Genomic DNA, 21,182 nt, shown 5'->3' with positions numbered 1-21,182 from the left:
AGCAGCCAACTCAGAAATGCCATCCCACAACTAAAGGAGAAAGCACAAGATGTTTTCTTTAATCAGAGCATTAAGATAGACATCATTGGTGGAATAGGAACAAGGGTGGCAAGCAAACTGAAAGGCCAATTTATGCAGAGTAATGAAGTCAGAGCAGAGATATGGGAATGGAGTAGGCAGAGTTTACCTTTGGCAAAGCACTGACAGAAAAACTCCCAGGGAGGTTTACTGGGACAACAGTGAAATAAAACCTCTGAAATTTAAAATTTAATCTGTTTTATTATCATAATATTTTAAATTATTTTTTACATGTTACCACTACCACATTATTAATTGTAGATGGATTTGAGTGTCATAACTGTGTCTGTGTCATTAGAAATCTTTTTTTTATGGATCAAAAGTGGATTGGGATACTATTTGTTATTTTTATAAGCTGCTTAATATTTTTCCCTCTGGAAGTGAGCTACTTTGATTGTGTAATATTCTCTGTGATCTGAATTTTACAAAAGCTCATCCAAAACATACTTAACAGCAAGTACAGCTTTCAGAATTGAGGAATAGTCCAGTTCCAGTGCAAATTATGTGATTTCACGTGACAAGAAAGTTGTATTTGTAGGTAAGAAACCAATATTGTTAGGCCTGATTGTGCAAAACATCCTTACTCAGGAGATCACTTGAGTATAAGTGGTCACTTAAGCAATTGCCTGAATCCCTTAGTTTTTCATCTATGTGAAAGTATTGTTGCTGTGTCTCTGCAGAGGTCTCTGTTGTATTCTTACCCTCGTCTTATACCACTTGTGAGTTTGTTGCTGCTGTCTGTGCTTCTGTAGCTGCTCCAGCAAGCAAGGGTCACAGCCTGCAGACACAGAGCACAGCCTTAGGCTGTCAGCCCTTGGGTCAGAGCCTCTCTTTTCATGGGTGTGTGGTATGACAGGTGCTTCTGCAGAGATAACAATCTGCAGCAGGTCAAGCATTTTTAAAAATCATTCTTTTTAGACTTAAACTTGGACTGCTGATATGCTCGAATGGAAGAAACTGAACTATTAGAAGAACATTAACCCATTTTTTTTTAATCTGTTCTAAATGGAACAATAATGTTTTCTTTACTGAATAGATAGGAAGTTTTTCTGTCTCCAGTTCCCTTAGCACTGACACTCACACTCCACTCATAGGGATACCACTCAGTAACAATAAGGTTTCCCTTTTCTCCTGCTCAGCTCAGGAACCTTCTTTTCCTGTTTTCACATTTTCGAAGGACAAAAAACGAAGCAGAATAAACCCTTCTCCCTGGCCTTATCTGCCATAAAAAAGGTTTACTACACCATACCTGGACTAAGAAGACTTGAGTGGTAAAATGCTACAAGCAGAGCGGCTGCTTAGGCCAGCCAGAGACCTCCTGGGACAGATGGCAGATTTTAACCAGCTCCCTAGGAGGGATAAACCATGCTGTCTGGAAGATGGTGTCACTGGCTTCCCCAGCTCCGTGCCGAGAGTGCTGCCAGCATGCCTGTGCCAGCTGAGAAAGGGAGGGGGTGTATTTTTCTCAGGCTCTTGATTCACACCGCTTTGTCAGCAAAACTTTCAAAATGAGTCCGTGCTGGATAGTCACGCCCTGGGGAAACCCCAGTACTGACCTTGGTGAAGCCATACAAATATAGCTGAGAGTGCTGCCTGGCTTGGGGTACGTGGCCCATCCCTGTGCCTTTGTGCCTTCCATTCTTTGGCACTCGCTCGGTGCTGTGCAGCGGTGGCACTGGGCGGTGCCAGCCGTCCACATGATTGATGAGAAGTCGACGGCTCTCAGGGCTCTCAGTGCTCAGGGGGAGCATCAGAAGTAGGCGTAGGATGCAATGTTGTCCTTAGAGAGAGACAAAAGGAAAGAACAAGCCTTTTCCTACTGAGCAGAGATGGAAAGCAGGCCAGGAAATCAGGCGGGGAAGGAGAGAGAAGACTGTTCTGCTGGGAGGGGAGATTGGCAAAAGTTAACTTTTTTAATTCTTTTCAGAAAGGCTTTAGATAGTCATATGGGAGCAATTGAGTTGGAGGAAACCTTCTGCTTTGCTTTTGGCTTTGTTTCTGGTTGTAATAGTGACAACAGAACTTGCAGAAAAGCTGCTATTTGCTATTAACAGTCCAGATAAGTAAATTGTCTCATGCTACCGTATTATTATTTGCTTCTATTTTAGCTGAATACAAAACCAAATCAGCATGTGAAAACCAGGAACTGAAACTCCACTGTCAGGAATCCAAGTTCCTTATCATCTACTCTGCCACCTATGGCAGACGGGCACATGAGGAGAACGGCTGCTCAACAGAAGTGGAGCGTGTCCCCCCCTTTGGTATGTTTTTACGCTGTCAATAGACTTTCTCCAAGCAAGTGCACAAAGAAGGGAGGAAGCAGACTGGGAGAAAACTTCAGGTGCGAGAGCAATGACATTTTGAAAGCAACAGTGGTTGATATGTAAGAGAAAATATTTCTGAAACTCAGAGAATTGCCCAGTATGAGGGAGAAACGTAGAGTAAGAAATGCAGCAAAGTAATAAACTTTCAAACAGTCAATCAGTCCTTAGTATGGTTAATATCAAAAACTCTAGTTCTGTTGGCTGGCTTGAACTTGAGTGATGTGTACTAAATCATAGAACTGTAAAATATTCAGGGTTGGAAGGGACCTCTAGAGATCATCTAGTCCACCCCCCTGACCGGAGCAGGATCCTCTAGGGCAGCCACATAGGAACGCGTCCAGGTGGGTTTTGAAAGTCTCCAGAGAAGGAGACTCCACAACCTCTCTGGGCAGCCTGTGCCAAGGCTCCGTCACCCTCACAGTTACGAAATTTCTCCTCATGTTGAGGTGGAACTTCCTATGTTCTAACTTAAATCCATTATTTCTTGTTCTATTACTGGGCACCACTGAGAAGAGATTCTCCCCTTCCTCTTGACACCCACCCCTCAGATATTTATATATGTTCATAAGGTCCCCTCTCAGCCGTCTCCTTTCAAGGCTAAACAGCCCCAGCTCTCTCAGTCTCTTCTCATAGGAGAGATGTTCAAGTCCCTTAATCATCCTCGTAGCTCAGCTGTTTGCCTCTCTTCTTCCTCCAAGTTCTGACAATGATTGGGCAACCCAAGTGTCATAACACCTTGTCTTATTTTAACCTGCTTTTCTGATCTCTGCTTCTGCCAGCTCTTCCTTGACTTAAATGCAGACTGTAAGGACAGGGTCCATTGCTTTTCATGCTGTTGTATGATAAGACACCAAGACCGTGGTAGCATACTAGAAAATTAAACGTGTCAGGAACTTCTCTCTGATATCAAGTCCAGCAGGCAGGAATGTCCTGTGTACATACTACTAAACTCTTACCCTCAAAGCAGGACACCGGTGTGCAGACTGCTTCTTGGGGCTGCTCCCTGGCCTGTGGTAGCGCCTCAGCTGTGAGGCCCAGGCCGGATGGGTGCAGGGACCATACTTGTAAGAGTTTTTATCACTAAATACAAAATGTATAGTGGTATGCTCATATGAATTGACGCTGAAGGTATGAAGGTAAATTTTCATGCCATGGAGAAAGCTAGCACAAGCTAAGCGTGCTGTTCAAATCCCTTACAGGAAGGGCTCGTATGACTGATGCCAGCCCTCTCCAAAGGCTGAACTTTAGACCTGAGAAACACACTACAAGTGAAATTTATAAGAAGCATCTCTGAATATCAAGAATAGATCAATAATTATTCTTAAAAGCTGTTTGTCTGCAAGCCAATGTTTCTCTTTAGTTGCATAGATATTATTAAAAATGTATTAGCTGAAAACTCTCCTATGTTCTTAGACAAGAATCTATTTAAAATTGGTAGGTCTGTGATTCACAATGGCTATCGTGTGGTCCTTCATACAGACTCTGTCTGTCTGTTCTGTGGAGGAAACATTTTAGCAGGTTTCTGACAGACCCATACATCCTTCCTAATGATGGCATTAGTGTATGATGCAAGGCAGAACAGAGATAGCTCTGTTGATCGAGAAAGCCTGCCATCATACTTATTTCTTGCACTTCATTCATCTCTGGATATCACTCGCCTCTAATGTCAGCACTTAGTGTTCACGGATCAGAATACTACAAACTCTTCTTACTGGATGAAGTTTCCCAGTGTAAATAAAAGAATTTGTAAGAGTAACAGGCTCTCTGCTGTGGCCCCCTGCATATGAACACCTCTTGAGCAGCACCCTGACTGCTGCTAGTTTTGTGTTTTGTAAAGCAACATGAAACTGTGGTAGCAGGAGAGAGCATAAAACCTGAATCAAATGCAAGGTAGATCCTTGTATAGATTTCCCATTACTTAATGAAAGTGCTTGGCCTCTTCCTTCATGGTACCAGTAACCCTCTGCAGTGAGTATGATTTTCAGAAGCACCTGTGTGGCTTGGGAGCACACATTCAGTTATGACAAAAGACTTGGCATGCAGGAGCCAAATCCAATTGACTTCAGATCTATCCATGTTGAGCTTAAATCTTATTTATGTGGCTACTTAAGCATATACAGATGTGACTGGATCAGGCTTTTTAAATGTCTGCGTATGTTTCTCTCAGGGAAAGCAATGGGAATTTGAATGTCAACATGATTTTAACGAAACAATTTATTAAACTTACTTTAGCTGCTCTTCATTCCTGAATAAGAGCCCGCATACTTGTGTATGTCTGCACCAAAAGCTAAATCTGCTCTAGCACATACCCATTGTTGTTTCTACCCGTGTTTGTGCATCTCAGCCTAAAAGCAGTCCTTGAGCCCTTCCATTTCTTTCACTGGCTCACAGGGAAACCATGAGGCTTTTTCTTTTTCCTTTTTTTTTTTTTTCTAGTACTATGCAGAAGAGAAGTCTTCTGTAGGTCCTAATGACAGACATAGGAAGCCTCTGTTGAGCTCCAAAGTTTTGCATCTATCCACACTGGATGTGGTCCTGCTCGGAGTACTTGGTACTTGGTACTCTGGATTTCAGTGACCTCATGTTACATGTAATATAGCTAACAAGCAATTAACGACAAACAGCAGTTTTGGACTGAGACAGAAGTATTCTGGATTATTGCTTTTCTGTGGACAGTCTATGAAATCAAGTGACAGATTTTCAGAGCTTTGCTTCAAAGGGAACACAGGAAAATGTAAAATTTCTTTAGTGTAAAGGCTCTTCTCCATATAAGAAATAGAGAATACAAATCCATCTTTGGTGTTAGGGATACCTGTTTGGCCTCAGAGCACTTGTAGGATCCTGAGCCTGACTGCCACCTCTTGGAACTAATTTTCTGAGTTAGATTAATAATGTAAATTAGGTGCCACTTAAAATACAGAGGAGGAGGAGGAGGAAGAGCAATAGCATCATGGTGTCATCGCTGCTAGATAAAGCTTTTACTGTGTAGCTGTCCTTTGGTCTGGCTGTGTCTTGCTTAGGCAGTGGAACAGCTTTAGTGTGAGACAAAGCCAGCCGAAAAGCCCACACAGGCTGAATTATGGGAAATGTATGTTCAAGCCCCTGTTTTGATTCAGAAAAAGAAAAGATTTGAATATGGGTGAAGATTTGAAGTACTGAGTACAAGCAACTCTTTACTATGTACCATAGCTGATGAGACGCTGCTACCTGGGTCCCAAGACTGATACCTAATTATGTAACTTTTACTTTCCATTTCAAAATGTTTGTTGTTTTTGTTAAAAATGACCAGAAACTAAGAGCTGTGCTTATAGCAGCCTTGCTTGATGTGGTGTCAGAGTGAGGAAGAATTTGTAAAAGAATGTGAAATCTCCATGTAAGACCACTGTTAAATATTTTGCCTTTTTTTTAAATGAGGTTTTTTTTATTACTTTCACCCTCAAACTGAAATATGGCATTTTTACATGTCTCTGCTCTTGCTCTCTGACTTGCCATCAAAGTCACTCCTTCCTGTGAGTGGTTACCATTGCCCATTTCAAAGAACAGTGCATAAAATCTTACCTCCAGGCATTTAAGGATATTTTGTCTTCAGGAAGTTCATTCTGCAAAGTAAGCTCCTACCGTAAGTGGCAGAGTTCACTGAATCACAGAGATTTAATTCCATTGTAAGTCTCTGGATCTTCGCAGGAAAATAAAAGAAAACTCCAAGTAGTGTCTTGCTTGTGCAGGAGTTCAAATAACTGGCACTGACTACAGAATTTACAGAAAAGTAACTTCCCTGTTTTACTAACATTATAAAAAATGCCACAAGAAAACTAAGTCTTTTTGTGTGCAGTTTTGTAGTAGATAATTCTGCTTAGGGGAATCTGTTGCATCCAGCACCAAAAGCAGGAAACTGTAGCAGTTTGTTTCTGTGTGAGTTGCTGTATATTCTGACATGCTACCTCCTTTATATTTGTACTAACCTGTGCATGAGGAAAGAGAAGATTTAAGAGTTGTGCCAGAACAGGTTACCATAGAGAGTACAAGTAAGATTCAGGTCAACAAACACTTCTCAAATCGCAAATTACTCTTGTTAATACATGAAAGCACTTGAAAGAAGGCTTGATAGTGGGTCGCCTCTAGTTGCAATTTGCAAGCTAGAACACTAACATCTGCTTCCCTGAAATTTCACCTAGATGTGCTTTGGCTGGTCACATATGTATTCCCTTGGTCACGAATGACCAGAAGAGCCCTGAATTACGTATCTTCACTGCTGGAAGGTAGGATCCTTTCCAGCACAGCCCTCTCTGTTACCTATTCCCACTTTTGGGAGGCTGAGAAGGGAGATAGAGAATTCTGGCACTCATCAGAGCTTGGACCATGGCATGACATACGCTGGGGTTGGGTTTTGTCCTAATTCCCTTCTCCCAGTGAAATGACATTCAGCTAAGAAGAAGGGATGTTAACAAGGCAAGAAAAAGAGATTTCCAAAATCCTGTAGGCTCCTTCCAGCCCAAGATGGTGTTATGATTTTATTAAATAGCAGTATTTTGAGAAACTGTGATTCCTTTTTTTTTTTTTCTCCTTTTGTGTCAGTACTGTGGACAATTCAAAGGGCCTACATCTCTTATTCACAAACAGTGATTGAAGAGCTTTTTGTTTTTTTCTCTTACTAGGAGATGTGTACTCCTCCTAGGGTGAGCCAGTCCCTTGTATAAGTAAGTCTCTTGAGAGCAGATGTAAATGAATCATAGAATCACAGAATGTTTGGGGTTGGAAGGGACCTCTGGAGATCATCTAGTCCAAACCCTTGCCAGAGCACGATCACCTAGGGCAGCCACACAGGAACACGTCCAGGTGGGTTTTGAAAGTCTCCAGAGAAGGAGACTCCACAACCTCTCTGGGCAGCCTGTGCCAGGGCTCCGTCACCCTCACAGGAAAGAAGTTTCTCCTCATATTGAGGTGGAACCTCCTATGTTCTAACTTAAACCCATTATTCCTTGTTCTATTGCTGGGCACCACTGAGAAGAGATTGTCTCCTTCCCCTTGATGCTCACCCCTCAGGTATTTATATACGTTAATAAAGTCCCCTCTCAGCCGTCTTCTTTCAAGAAGTAGAGATACAAATGGCTATAGGCAGATCTGTAAATCCTTACACACTGAGGTTGCTATGCTCATGCTAGCTATAGACTTCTTGGTGCCGTGAAACACAAACCGTGTAAGTTGGCCAGAATTTAGGAAATGCTGGATATTGAACTACAGACGCTTTGAGAAGAACTTAATTTAAAAAGCCACTGAGCCCAGTCCACTGCTGGGAGAAGCTTGTAGCTCAGAGCTGCTACAGAGAAGGTGACAAAATCCTTTCTAGACTGCGAGGTATCACTGGTTCAAGGCCTGAGTATGCCCCTCCATTCCTGAGCATGACCCTCCATTCCTGAGTGTCACCCGCATAGCATATCTTTACTGGCTAACTGTGGGGCTGATTTCAAACACAAGCCCTGTGGGCAGTCATCCAAGTGGCAGGCTCCAGAGCGGAAGAAACCTGAAGCTGCAGAGCGGTTATTTTAGTAACACAGCACCTCTTACAGGAACACCATGAAAAAGCAAAAGTGCTCCAGCTGTGAAGGCAGAGGGATGGTGTGTATGGGGCAGGTGGAGCAGGACCAGGGCTTGGGGACATGGGGTAGTTTCACATCTCCCTTTGCACTAGTGCCTTGCTGCTTTGGGTGTGGGATACAGTGATCAACTGAATTTTATTGATTCAAAAATGATGATAAAGTTGTTCCATTTTGCCTCCACCACAAAAATCCTTAAGTCAGCTCTCTCTGTGTGCAGGCATCAGATATGAAAAGTTCCTTGTCCCTGCCAGCCAGAGCAAACTGGGAAGCTTAGTAGGTATTTTGGACACCAAAAGGTGCCTGCAGGAACCATCGCAGCCCTTGGAGCTGACAAACCTTGTCAAGGCAAAGCTCCCCAAAAAGAAAAGGTGTTCAAAGCAGTGGCAGGATGAGAAGCGATTGTCTGAAAGTGAAGGAGAGAGTGGCCACCATCCTTAGAGTCCAGTTGACTTTCTGATGAGGTGAACAGGGAAGGTCACATTTGTCTGAGCAGCTGTTTGAAGTTGCTTGAAGCACACTCAGATGCACATCACTTCATCCATGTTTGGTTTTTTTTGGTTTTTTTTCTTTACTAGCAGTTCAGGGCTTTTCTTGTGTATAGTTCTTTCTAGCTTAGATTTTTGAACTGTTTGGAAAGCTACACTTGGCACTAGAGTCTAAAATAAGCCAAGGAACCCCTGCTTGTGTACACACGGATCCAAATGGTGCAAAACAGAACAACAGGCGTTTGAGTAGAGAGAGTCTGGTTCCTGCTGCCACCAGCGAGCGTGGAGCTCTGCTTGTCTCTTGTGCTCGGTATTTGTGCTGGCAGATGGAACCCCCACTCTGTGCACATGCATGGGCAAGAAAGTGAGAAAAAAGACCAGGGTGGATTTTTTTTTTCTGAGCAAAATACTTATGGACTGAATTCTGAACTCAGCTGCTTGTAAATAAAACCAAGCAATGGGCTAATCTCATGCAGGCTTACAAGGACCTCACAACAGGCGCTTGTGATGAGAAGGAGAGGGAGGCTGCAGCTTTTCAGAAAGCCTTGGCGCTGTATTCACTTCCAAGGAAGGGCCTGTGCTGGCAGTAAGTAGTATTTTTAGCATACTGTCCTGCCTTGCTTACTGACAATGCTTGGACCTGGAATATAAAGATATCAGCAACACTTTTCTTAAGCGCTGCTGATCAGATTATGTGGTTTTGCTAGAATCAGCAGTTCAAATGGCCCTTTTCTGATGCATAGGCAGGACCCTGCCTGCCATAGTCTTGCATAAATTACCATATTATTATGGTAACTTTCTTTAGGAGTATGCAGCTTTCGCTTGCTCTGAACTCTATAGTTTCCCCTTGTCAATTCTTATCCGCAGAGCTGATATTTGGGCTCCACAAAGCACAAGCCATCCCGATTTGCTAGTGTGAAATCTTTGCTTTCAGTTGATTTTAAAAGCAAGCTCCTTATTCTTTGGTGGGTAGGCACAGCCCAGAAAGCTTAAAGCAGCATAAACCAGCAGTTTGAGATGAAAGCAAGAAAGCAGCTGGGCTCCAGTATTGGAGTGACAGATTGTGGAGAGGTTTCTTTTTTGGGTGCCCTGGTCCTTCACCAGTGCGTTACTTTTTATGTCACTCGACATTTGAGACACATCCTCTATCCACCACGTCCTGAGGCTCACCCTGTGCATAGTGATGCGGGAGAAGTCCACGATCAGTAACGTTTAGAGTGGGTGTGACGGGAATGCTGCTGCCAGAGCTCGGCAGGAGAAGCTCAAACCAGCTCTGGCTGCTCCATCACCTGTGGATCTTGTGTGGCAGGGAGGAAAGAAAAGGAGGGGAAGCTCCTCCTGTCTGAATTGAGAGAAGCTTTAAGAAACCAGAAGACAAATTGCTTCTCATTAAAGCCTGTGTGATTTATGGCACATCATTTGCATGCCAAAAACTTTCCTAAACAAAGCTAATTAGGGAGCTGAAAGAGCCTTTCCTCCAGAAAAAAAGGCTTTCTACTCTAACTGTTAAATAGCTGCAGCCAGATTTGATAGTTTATTACTGCATTAAGAACCTCTTCTTGACACCCGTATCTCCATGCCGTCCATATAAGTGTCTGTTTCAAAAGATCCACCGACAGTCTTGGTGTGTAGCAGGCAACTTTGGGAGAAAAGCATGAAGAATGGAGTGTTTTCCCAGCCACACAGTGCTGCCTTTTTTTGCCACAGCTGGTGGATGCCACCAGCCTTCTAGCTTGCTAGGACCGTGCCTTTCAAGAGGCAGTTTATTTTAAATGTGTGGTACCAATTTATCAAGCCCCATAAGCATATGTGAGGCTCAGACACTACTTAGATGTTCAGCAGGAAGATGCATTGCATGTTTATGTTCATCTCCTGAGCGGCAATTTGTTTGGGGACCGTGCCGTGGGACCATTCGCTCATTTACTGAAATCACAGCACCGACTGAATCCTCTCCTCATTCAGAACCTGCAGTAAGGTGTTTGACCAGAAGGAGGATAAGTTGTTTCTAGCGCCAGCTCTGCTTTGCAGTAGCTAGATTGCTATTAGACTCCAAACAGTTTGGTTGAAACTAGCTTGAACATCTCTTCAGCACACACTGATTCTTCTGGCATCACTGCAGATGCGCTTCTGTAACGTCTGCTTGTGGGAGACTGTACAGACAAAGCTGCAGTCGTTGAAAAGCAGCCTTCGGTGCCGAGTACACAGAATTCCTCCAAGCTGAAATCATTGCTCAGCTGCCATCGTAGCTGCTGGGAGAGCTAGTGGTGAGATAGTGAGGATGCACATAAACCAGGGAGAAGAAATTAGAACGTTTTCCCACTGAATCACTAAGAGTCAACATCTTTTTAGATCACAGGAAGCTGTTAAATAGGATTTTGTTTTGTTATAGGTCTTTCCAGTCGACATCCATGGTGGCAAAAGCAAGCCATCCTTAGTTTGCATTTACTCACCTGTGACACTAGGCGAGCCTTGGGAGTTCTCCAAAAACCAGCCTGCCAAGAGCCTGCAGGCATATGACGACTGACTCCTCAGGGAGAGAAGCCAAATCCAACATGAATATAGATGATAAGGAGCTATTAACGCCCACAGAAACATGAGCAAACACCTACCAAAGGCAAAATGAAACGTGTACTCACTGTATCACTGAATTTGTAGAAAACCATCAGCACGACAGCCTCCTGTCTTTTAAAATGCTTTCAGTAGCTCCCAGGGCAGGAAATTTTGTAGAAAACATAATTCAGTTTGCCAGATGGCTGTCGTGCTCCCAATCCATTCATTTATGAATCATCTGATAATTCTTCCTGATATTCTTCAGTTGTTTCTGTACCTGCCAAAATAAAGCTACTCGGCTGCCTAAAATGTCCACCCAAATATATCCTTACTTACCTAAAATCCCCAGGGAGGAAAACAAAAATGGCTGAGTTAATCAGAACTACCCAGTGTTTTAGGTCAGCGTGCCCTGCCTGCCCAGCAGCCTCCCAGGACACATGGTCATTAGGAATTTAGGTCTCTGAAAAGACAGAGGAAGAATTGCTCCCCCAAAAACCCATGTCCACAGGTAGCCTGCGAGCTCTTTGCCAAATGCAGATCCGCCCAGTATCTCCCAATGGCTCCATTCAAGTGTACGACTTATTTAGTGGTGTCAGGGGTTTAACTCTAAAAATAACAAATCTGCCCCATTTTCACTTATTAAATGCCAGTCTTCTTTTTCAAGAACTCCAGTCTCAAAGACTCAGAAGACTAGAGTAAGAAATATCTGTCATTCACAGAAACTCCCAAAATGCGTGAGGTAACACTGACTGGAAGCAGATAGCTTTAGGAAAGTATTACTTACTCCAGACTTGTCTTTTCTGCATACTTTCTGTTCTGAAAACAAACTAAGGGATATTTTTACTTTGAGGCTTGTTGTTTAGCACATGTGGATACTACGAACTTAATCACATCTAGAGACATTCTTCCTTTTTTAAAAGTAGATTTTTTAAAGTTTATCCAATACACACACTTCCCCACTCAAATAATTACAGTATCAGTGCAAACTCCTGCTAATCAAGTTTTATTCTTTCATAAATTGTGGTAGAAGGCACAAAGAAGTCTTGAATAAAGAAATCTCGACTCTGTGCGTAGATGTTGGCAAGGCAGGTTTTCACACCTGGCACATACTTCTTGCTCAGTCCACAGGGAGAAGTTCAGCAGTCTGGACCCTCTTCATCTGCACAAAGCCAGGGGTAGTTTAAGCTGCTTGGAAAATGATGTGGGTTACCCCATGTGACAAGGGCACAAAGGTAGTGCAGTGCAAATGCTGTTGGGGTTGGTTTAAGCATGCAGAGTTGGCTTGTGGTGGCAGTCTTACTAGAACAGCCTGGAATTTGGTATGGAAGGAAGAAGCCAAATGTTTCCTTGGTTAAATATTGAGCCCATTTTGACCTATTCGCCACGGCAGAATGGTTCCTACCAGCGACAGGCATAATAAATCAAAAGCTACCTTTAATACACCGAACATCACTGTAGCCCTAGCTGTTGCGACACATAAAAGTTGATCTCACCTGACTTGAACTGAAATTAGGAACCCAGTCAAGTCATCTCAATAACCCCGGGACCAAGAGAAAGACCTACAAACAGCATTACACGTCCCTTTATTTGCACACTTATCTTGAGATGGAATAGATGAAGATCTGCTTGGATGTGCTTCTTTTTTTCCAAGTCATCATGAAGAGAAAAAGGAGGGCTTACACTGAGCACCTTGTTTGGAGCTTGACATTAATCTCCTGGTGACCTTAGCATGCACCTGGAAGCGAATATGATACAGCTCACATTTTCATTGTGGCTGACTTCCTTGCACTGACAAATCTTAATATTTAATTCTGAACTCCTGCTTAGGCAAACATATGCCTGAAATTGATTGCAGATGTGTATCTCTAGTCATGCATATAGCAGCTGTCGTTTCTGATAACACTAGTGTTGTATATTTATTGTATGTATTTTTCTTTCAGACTGTTTGTCTTACGCGGCACTAGAGGTTTTGTCAAAAAGGTGTTATGGCAAACAGAGATGCAAAATCATTGTCACTAGCCGGGAATTTGGAAGTCCGTGCCTACCTGGAGTGACAAAATACCTTAACGTCAGCTATGCATGTGGTAAGAGCAAGTGCATGATTATTTTCAAGCCCTTTTTCTGCTCGCAAAGGAAAACAGTGCCAAATGGTGTACACATATGGACACACACACACACATGCACACAGTGGCTTCCTCAGTCTCCCCTTTTAACATAGGAAGTTTGTGACATAGCCATACAAGAACAACCAAAGTATGCAAACAATTCCATAGGCAGAGCTGCACCTAATGTAAACTTGGGCATCAAGGGAATTTTTTTCCTATAGAAGTATTCTTGACAATAAGACACAAAGTGTATGGATTAATATTTTGAGAAATGCTATAAAAATAAGAGTCTGTTCTACAGAATTCACCTGCAAGAGAGCTAGGAAAAATAACCTGACATCCCTGCCATCAGTGCGGGTAAAGCAGTCCAGCATAATTGAAGCACTGTGTGCAAGCCCAGTCCTGAAATCTGGTTCACATGAGCACACCTACAGCCTTTAGCCAGGCATAGGGATGTCTTTTCTCATGAGCGAAGTCTCACTAAAAGTAAAGGTTTGAAGTTTTACATCTCTTGCAGAAATGAAGCCTGCTTCTGCTCATTCCTCAGACAAGAGGGAACAGTTCTTCATATTCTTTGCCATAAACTAATATGTGTACATCAGGGCATAGCAGAATTCGTTACAACTCTTCTTCTCAAAAGAAAAGGCCATAGGCCAGCAAAGTGTAGTATCAACAAAAGCAAGAGAAAAGTTATTGTGGAACCTCAGTGCAGTGCCTTGTTTCAGTAGTGCCCGATTTTAGGAATGGCGCTGCTTTTTTTAAACCTTGAACAGATTTCCCCAGCTTCTGTTTTCCACTGCCTGTGGGGTGGAGGCATGAGGGTCGGGGGTGATTTTTTCAGGAGGGTGCGTAAAAGCTTTTTCACCAAGTTACTGCTGTGCTTACTCTGCACCGCTTGGGAAGCTGCCAACCCTGCTCCTTCCTGGCTCTTTCTGGTCTGTAGAGAGTCACAGCAGTAGCTCCTCGGGGACGTATCACGGAGTCCTTTTGCTGCATCTCTGGTGAGTAGTGGTCAAAGGGCACAGGTTATCTGAGACATGCTTTTGGGAACAACGATGTAGGATTGATTACCAGATCACTACGCACCTAAAGATCAGAGGAAAATGAGCCTTGGCTGCTTCCTTGCTGGCGTGAGAGTTTTTCAGTCTCTCCGTTGAGTTAGTTGTCAGGTGAGACGCGTTGCAGTATTTCAGCCTTATATTGTTGAAGAGAGCTGGAGATCCGCATTTGCACTAATATGTTATATGTTATATGATTGTGCAGTTGCGTTCATGCATTACTACAGTAACTTTGTGAATGAATTAATGGAATTCTCTTTAATTAGAGTAAGGATAATCAATTATAACAGATTATTCTTTCTTGCACGTCTGCCTACTAGAAAACCAGAGTGAGTTTGCAGTGAGGTTATGCGTTCTATTATTTAGTGAAGTGGTTTTTGCAAAAACATGTGGGTAACAGTGTTCTTGTGTGTTGCTGGCACATTTTGAAGACTTTTTCTTCTGCCAAATCCTACCGAGCTCTGCAATCTGAAGCATTAGCCAATGATTTGCAGGTCTAATTATTTTACAGATCATCTAGCGAACATGGGAAGAGTTCAGGCATATTCCAGAATGACATTTTACATTCTTTTCCCTCCCTAGAAGATCCCTGCTAACCTGGTGCTTCCCAAGATAAGGTAAATAGGCCTCTCCCTGAAGTGACAGGAGCACAACAGACCAGACCACATTCTCTGAGGGCTGTGCCACACTTGAAAGTGTTTTCAACATGGTCAGGAATGTGAAAAAAATCATACTCCCCACTTCAGTGGTCAGCAATCATTTAGGGCTAGTGTGTCTGGCTGCATTTTTGTTTTTGCAGTTAATTCCTGCTAGTGAAAACTTAGCAGGAGCCAGGAAGTGCTGGTTTCTTGCAGTCTCAGTGCTCCCGATTACCTGCTCAGCATTATCTCATGTCTGCATGAGGTGACATCTCCTGGCTCTTGCTGAGGCTGGACTTCAGGAGCCTCTCTCAGGAAGCACAGCTCCTGATGCCCTGCATTGTAGCTGCACTCCCTGGATGCCGTTCAAAACCTGGCTGTGGGCTGCCTTTGGCAGCTTGCGGTAGGTGACTGATTCTTACCCTACTTGACAGTCGTGCTGGCACAAGTTGTGGTATAGATGTGATTATCTTGATAAAAATTCCTCATGCTAGTACCAGTTATTTTGTTCAGCGACCTGATGCAGCTTATCCTGGTTAAAGTCCTCCTGTCTGAAATGAAGCCATAACAAAAATTAAGAACGCAAGCAGTCAGGAGCTTTCTTTTGTCCATGCCATTTTGAGTTAGGCATCCCCTTACAACAAATATTTGAATAGTCTATTAAATAGCTGTTCAAACCTGATGGGAAGTCATGGGGAAAGGACTCAGTCCTGTATCAAGCAAAGCCCTGGAAAGATCCCCCTGGGAGGGGAGCAGGAGGAACATCAGCACAGGGGAAGGAGCCCCCAGCTGGGCACCAGGCTGAGTGACAGGAGCTTCAGGTCGCACAAAGGTACTGGGGACGGTGCATCGTCCCAGGACGTTGCTTGTAACGTGTGCACATTGTTCATAACAGCCGGGCCTGCAAATTCAGAGTGCAGTCTGAAAACCAACCAACCTGCTCACTGTCTGCCTCATGCACCACCAAAAATATTCTGTCACTGGAAGACAGTGGACAATTACGACGAGGTACAAGCCAAAATAGAAATGAGCTCATTCTCCCCTCTCTCTCTTGGCCTTCTAATGCAAACAGGAGCTAAGAGCCCCCCAAAATTCCTTCATCAGGAAAGGAAACAGCTAAAACTTCAAGTACACACACAAAGAAGAGTTCTGCTGGGAAAGATGTGCTATTTTTAGTTGTTTTTCAAATGAAAACTATGCTAAGCTTCGAAGTTCAGTCTCCTCTGATCCATTTAACTTTCCTAGCGCTATTTGTTGGCAAGTACTTCTACGTGAGATAGAGGTGCACTTCATACTTGAAATTTCTTCCTTACCTTCCCCCTCCGTCAGTCTGAAAATCAATCAATCTGCCTTCACATAGTGCTGGGAACAGGTGCCAAGATCTGGGTATCTGAAGGGCCCATTCATCTAACACAGAGTAGGCAAACTCTCCCTGTCTGCATGATGCACCTGCTCTTTTAGTTATTTTAAGGGAAAAAAAGCAATGAAATGAGAAAGACGCAGCCCAGCCTCACCCAGCGCATCTCTTCCCACCCTGCTCACCTTCCTCCTTGGTGACCATTCATCTCAGTGACTTTGCAGAGGACGTCACACAAGATTTTAAACATTTATCTGAGAACTGCAGTGAATGATCCTCATCTAAAGTCAGTGTCTAGATGCAGTTTAGCATCTGACTAACCCAGTTTATCCTGAATTTATCAGCCAGTTTTGTCTCCTGTGTACTGGTCATCACACTCCTTCTGGGGTGGAAAACAAGGGGACAGAAAACAAGGGGGCAGGTCCCTGTGCAGCTGCATTGATCTTCCTAGAGCTCTGTGCAGGCTGGTGCGTGAATCCAGCCACAGGTCCAGAGCTGCCCTTATTAGTCTGTAGCAAGAAATTGCAGCGTTATCTGTCCTCTTTGGTGTTTCACTGATCTTTAGGTGAAAATTATTGGCTCTCTGCCTGTTTATGCCATCTCTTAGCCTTGCTCTGCCTGCTGCACTTGCCCTTTTTTCCCCTTTTCTACTCACCCCACCCTCCTTTCAGTCTTCTTCGCAGACACTTTATTCCCTTTCCCACCTCTTTTACCTCCAAACTCCAGTCCCAGCCCTGTGAGCAGCATGGCTCTTTGCCACCATCCCATGCCGCAGCATCCCAGCGCCGTGCCTCTCGAGGTGCCAAATCTGTGGGTGGTGTTGGAGGGAGGAGGACATGTCACTGGGCACAGCTCATCTCCTGGGGTATTTGCCAGGCATCAGGGTTAGAGTAGAACTAGATTAGTAAAAGTCAAGGCGATGCTGCAGCAGCTGTGATAGTGGTTATTTAAGTGACCTAAAGATCTCTCCTCTGCCGTAGCTCTGCCTGGGGCTGTACTACACGTCACCTGTGCAAATGCTCCTGTCCTCCAGGTGTGAGGGAACATCTCGGGGGCCACCGAGGACGTTTAGGCTGGCTGCAGTGCTGGCACCAGGCTCGCACACCAGCGGGGCTGGCACATGCCCATGCTGGCTTCGGACGCAGGTGCCTGCTCTGGTCTCTGAGCAATGGAGCCACCTGCTCCAAGGCCTTCAATAGCACCATCAGAAACCCAATTAATAAATGCAGCATTAGTAGTGGGATTGGTAATTAACTGAGGATCTGGTTCCTGAAACTAACAGTACACAATTTGTCTTTTGTCTTTTCAGTTCCTAAATTTATCCTCGCAGCTGTCAACCCTCTGGTCCCCGATAGCAAATCTAATGTCAAACAGAATGATGGTATGTACCATACAAAAAAATACAATTTGTTCTCCTTTGTCTTTGACTGAATCAGGACGTTTTCCCACTGCAGAGCTTGGTCTGAGGGAGGTGGGACGAGGTAGTGGAAACCCTGCTGGAACAGCTGCTCTTCCCCTCAGAGGGCAGCGTGATGGGCTGGGAGCGGGACAGGACCTGCTTGAGCACGGTCCTGCCAGCACAGCAACGCTGCGAAACGAGTGACCCATCCAGACCTACCCACAAGCAGCGAGCTGTCCTCCAGCTCTGAGTGAACCATGGGGAAAGTAAAAGAGAAACTGTGGTTGTTTCACGGTGAAGAGTCACTTAAGAGTTGCGCCAACACCTGCTCTCTTTAAAGGCAACAAGATTCCTGATGTGGCTGATGCTTGTTCCCTGTCATCGACAGTGGGAGTGTAGTGCAGTGAGTGGGTGGGGAATTCCATTTCAGAGCTGTGAAGCTTAACAAAGTACAATTATTTCAGAAACCTTAATGGGAGTAGGCAAGGAGTATCACTTGGTAGTAGAATATTTTAAATAAATTTGACATTTTCTAGATATGCAATATTTTCAATAATTTTTTATGTATAGTTTATTTCAATATTTATTTATCAGCTGTTGTTTGGTCTAACATTCTGCAACATTACAACTGCACAGTGTGGGCCTGCCTGTGTTTTAGGTGGACTTGTTAGTTTAAAATTTTGGGGTGAATATCAGTTTAGAAGATTCATCATCTATGATTTGATTAACTTTGCTTTACTGTCTTGTGTCACAGGTGTCGACCTTGATCCAAAGGAATCAAGACTTCCAAAGAAAGATGGAATTATTGTTAGCAGTTCCTTGGCTACATTTGCATACATTAGAGGTAGGAAAATAAAACTGAGATTGTTTGATTCATTAGATTATGGCATTCTGGGAAAAAGGAGGATCTCCTCAGAAGGTCGCAACTGGTCATCCCATGTTTATAGTAATGATATTATTACAATATAATCACAGACTTGTGGATGGGACAATCACGGCCTAATTGATATTTATAGAATATTTTCCATCTTGAAGGATCCAAACTCTTCTAGAGACTGCAGCCAAAATATTTTTTATGAGTATTTCCAATGGAGACTATTGGTTGTTGTGTTTTTGAAAACCTGGTCCTGATCTGGGAGCAGTGCTGGAGACATCCATTTTTGGAAATGCTGGCTTGCGTACATGTAAGGATCATCAAGGAGCAGTAAAAAAAGAAAACCACAAAACCGCAACCCAAACCCATCACTGGAATGGGATATGGCAGTTTTTGTGACTTAGCAACACTAAGGCAAGTTTTGTTTAGGCAAGTAAATTCGTCATCACCATATCTCTTAACACCACAGGAGAAGTCACAAAGTATGGAAGCGAGCAAAGGCTGATGCTGAGAAGCGATTCTGGAGCTAAAACTGCTGCTCTTCTGCTGAATGCCACGAACCACACGGCTGTCGAGCATCGTGCCCCAGCCTTTGCACTGGCTTTCTGCACCAGCACAAAGAGCAGCCGTGGCCTGCCGGCATGGAGAGACAGCCTGTCCCCACAGCAGTACCCAGCTGCCCCCAGCAGCTCTCTCCAACCCCTAGACCCCACCGCCCTTGAGACCTCCAAGGCAACATACCAAGCAGCCAGGGTTGCGTTTGACAACCCATGGAGAAAAGCCATTTCCACATGTTGTCTCATTTGTTGCTATACTGAGAAGTGATCTCAGACTGTCTCAAGGAAGAAAAATGCTCCCCACCCAGCCTGGCCTGGAGATGCTGCCCTGGCTCTGCGGAGCCCAGTGTTGCTCTTCCCATGTGCCCTCTTCATGAGGGTAAGGCCCATTTTGGCAGGATGGCTGGGTGAAAAAAAAAAAAAAAAGTGCATGTTTCTAGTAGGTGGTTGTGAATGCTAATAGGCTGCTAATAAAAAGATGGGATAATGTTGTTATTTTGTAGGCTTATTAAGAGGCTGGGACTTTTGCACAGTGACCTGAAGAGGCAGAGGTGGCAGCGTTCAGACAGCAAGTGCAAGGTGGTTTCAGTGCATGACAGAAAAAACCTTCCTGCATCCCATGTCCCCCGAGGCACCCTCCACCGTTACAGCTAATGTGGGATGCTTCAGAGATGGCAGCTGATTTTTCATGTAGCTAGACTTTGGCAGAGTTTGTGAAGTGTCTAAGCCCTGGCTTTCTGATTTCAGATCACCCTGAAAGAGCCGCTCTCCTGTTTGTGTCCAGCGTTTGCGTGGGATTAATCTTCACGCTGTGTGCTTTGGTGATCCGCGTGTCATGCTCAAATGACTTCCAGAAACTGCACAGGAAGAAAGATCACTTGGTGCCAGAAAGTGACGAAGTGGATGAGAACAGTGAAAATGAGGAGGAAGAGGAGGAAGAAGAGGAAGATTCCTCTGATTCAGACGTCCAGGATGAGGTAGCAGGACTTTACAGACCTTCTTACTCAGGTTATAATTCAATAGAGGCAGCGGAACTGGCTGAAAGGATAGAGCGCAGGGAGCAGATCATACAAGAAATTTGGATGAACAGTGGTTTGGATATGACACCTCCTAGAAATATGAATACTTTTTATATTAATGAACAATAAATGGCTTATTTTGGATGATGCCCTAGTCCTTTTTTTTTTAAAAAGAAATGTACCTTCTGTGAAGGAACATTTGTATCGTTGCGTATAATTATTTGTAAAGTAAAAAGAAATATATGCAATAAAAGGAGAGTTTCAAACCCTCGACTGTCTATAAATCATTCTGCAAAAAACACACACTTACAAGCTTTCACGGTTTTGAGTTATGCTATGAATTACTTTTCACTGTAATTTGAGATCAATTATATGTATAAGTTAAGAAATATTTTAAAAGGACAAAAATATTTAGGCAGCATAACCTGAAGAAACAGCTGCACTAGGACATGGTGCTTCTAACCAGTTAGCGTGTTGCAGCTCATAAATTACATTTGAATGTGCTCTATTGATGAGAAATATGAGTATTGTTACTAGAATGAGCAGGACAAAGTAAAATTGAGCACACGTTCTTGAGAGTTTTCTGCTGTTTCCTTTCCCTAATAAATCCGGTTCCTCTGGTAACAGTGATCCTGATTGCAAGGGGGTTAAATTCTGCTCATTTGAGTCCAGCTGATGCAATTACTTAGAAGAGAGATGTGAGAGAAGGGTCTCCCTCTAGGCTGGGAGGTCTGGAAACTAAGCTGCAAAGAAGTGCCTGAGATTTCAGTGAAAATTTTCAGCGTGAGAGAACTAGTTTCCTTAGTAGCAGTCCTCTTGATGGTCATGTAACAGCAGCTGAAGTCAGGCACACTTGGGTGTGCAGAGAATTCAAAATACCGCTCAGACTCTACAGTTTCAGCTCTACAGAACTACCAGATAAGGTTTGCCCTAGGAGGAGAAGCACTGCTGAAGAGTGGACATGAGGGCAAAACCCAATCTACATTCCAGACCTTTGGTGCTCTGCTGTTAAGTAAAAGGTTCAACCATCAGAAGATACCTGCCTGAGATGTAGTTCTGCTGCTACCTGTGCTGGCAAATCTGTGAAGCACAGGCTTGAAAATGGCAGTTTTCATAAAAGACTCTTGAAGTTGGCACATAC

The 21,182-nt window shown here is 43.7% G+C and overlaps 1 protein-coding gene across 1 annotated transcript in view; it reads left to right on the top strand.

Moving 5' to 3' along the window:
• The window catches only part of EVA1C (eva-1 homolog C (C. elegans)), a 26,336-nt gene extending 6,032 nt beyond the window's left edge, over positions 1-20,304 (top strand). Inside the window, exons 4-8 of the mRNA XM_009870452.1 lie at positions 2,187-2,339; positions 12,975-13,118; positions 17,502-17,573; positions 18,346-18,435; positions 19,770-20,304. Of these exons, the coding sequence (XP_009868754.1) occupies positions 2,187-2,339; positions 12,975-13,118; positions 17,502-17,573; positions 18,346-18,435; positions 19,770-20,170 (860 nt within the window). The 3' untranslated portion in view covers positions 20,171-20,304. The remainder of the gene's footprint in view (positions 1-2,186; positions 2,340-12,974; positions 13,119-17,501; positions 17,574-18,345; positions 18,436-19,769) is intronic.
• The last annotated feature ends 878 nt before the right edge of the window (positions 20,305-21,182 follow it).

Source organism: Apaloderma vittatum, unplaced genomic scaffold (genome assembly GCF_000703405.1).
Source record: "Apaloderma vittatum isolate BGI_N311 unplaced genomic scaffold, ASM70340v1 scaffold15275, whole genome shotgun sequence".
NCBI lineage: Eukaryota > Metazoa > Chordata > Aves > Trogoniformes > Trogonidae > Apaloderma > Apaloderma vittatum.
This window is presented reverse-complemented; position numbering and strand designations above follow the sequence as displayed.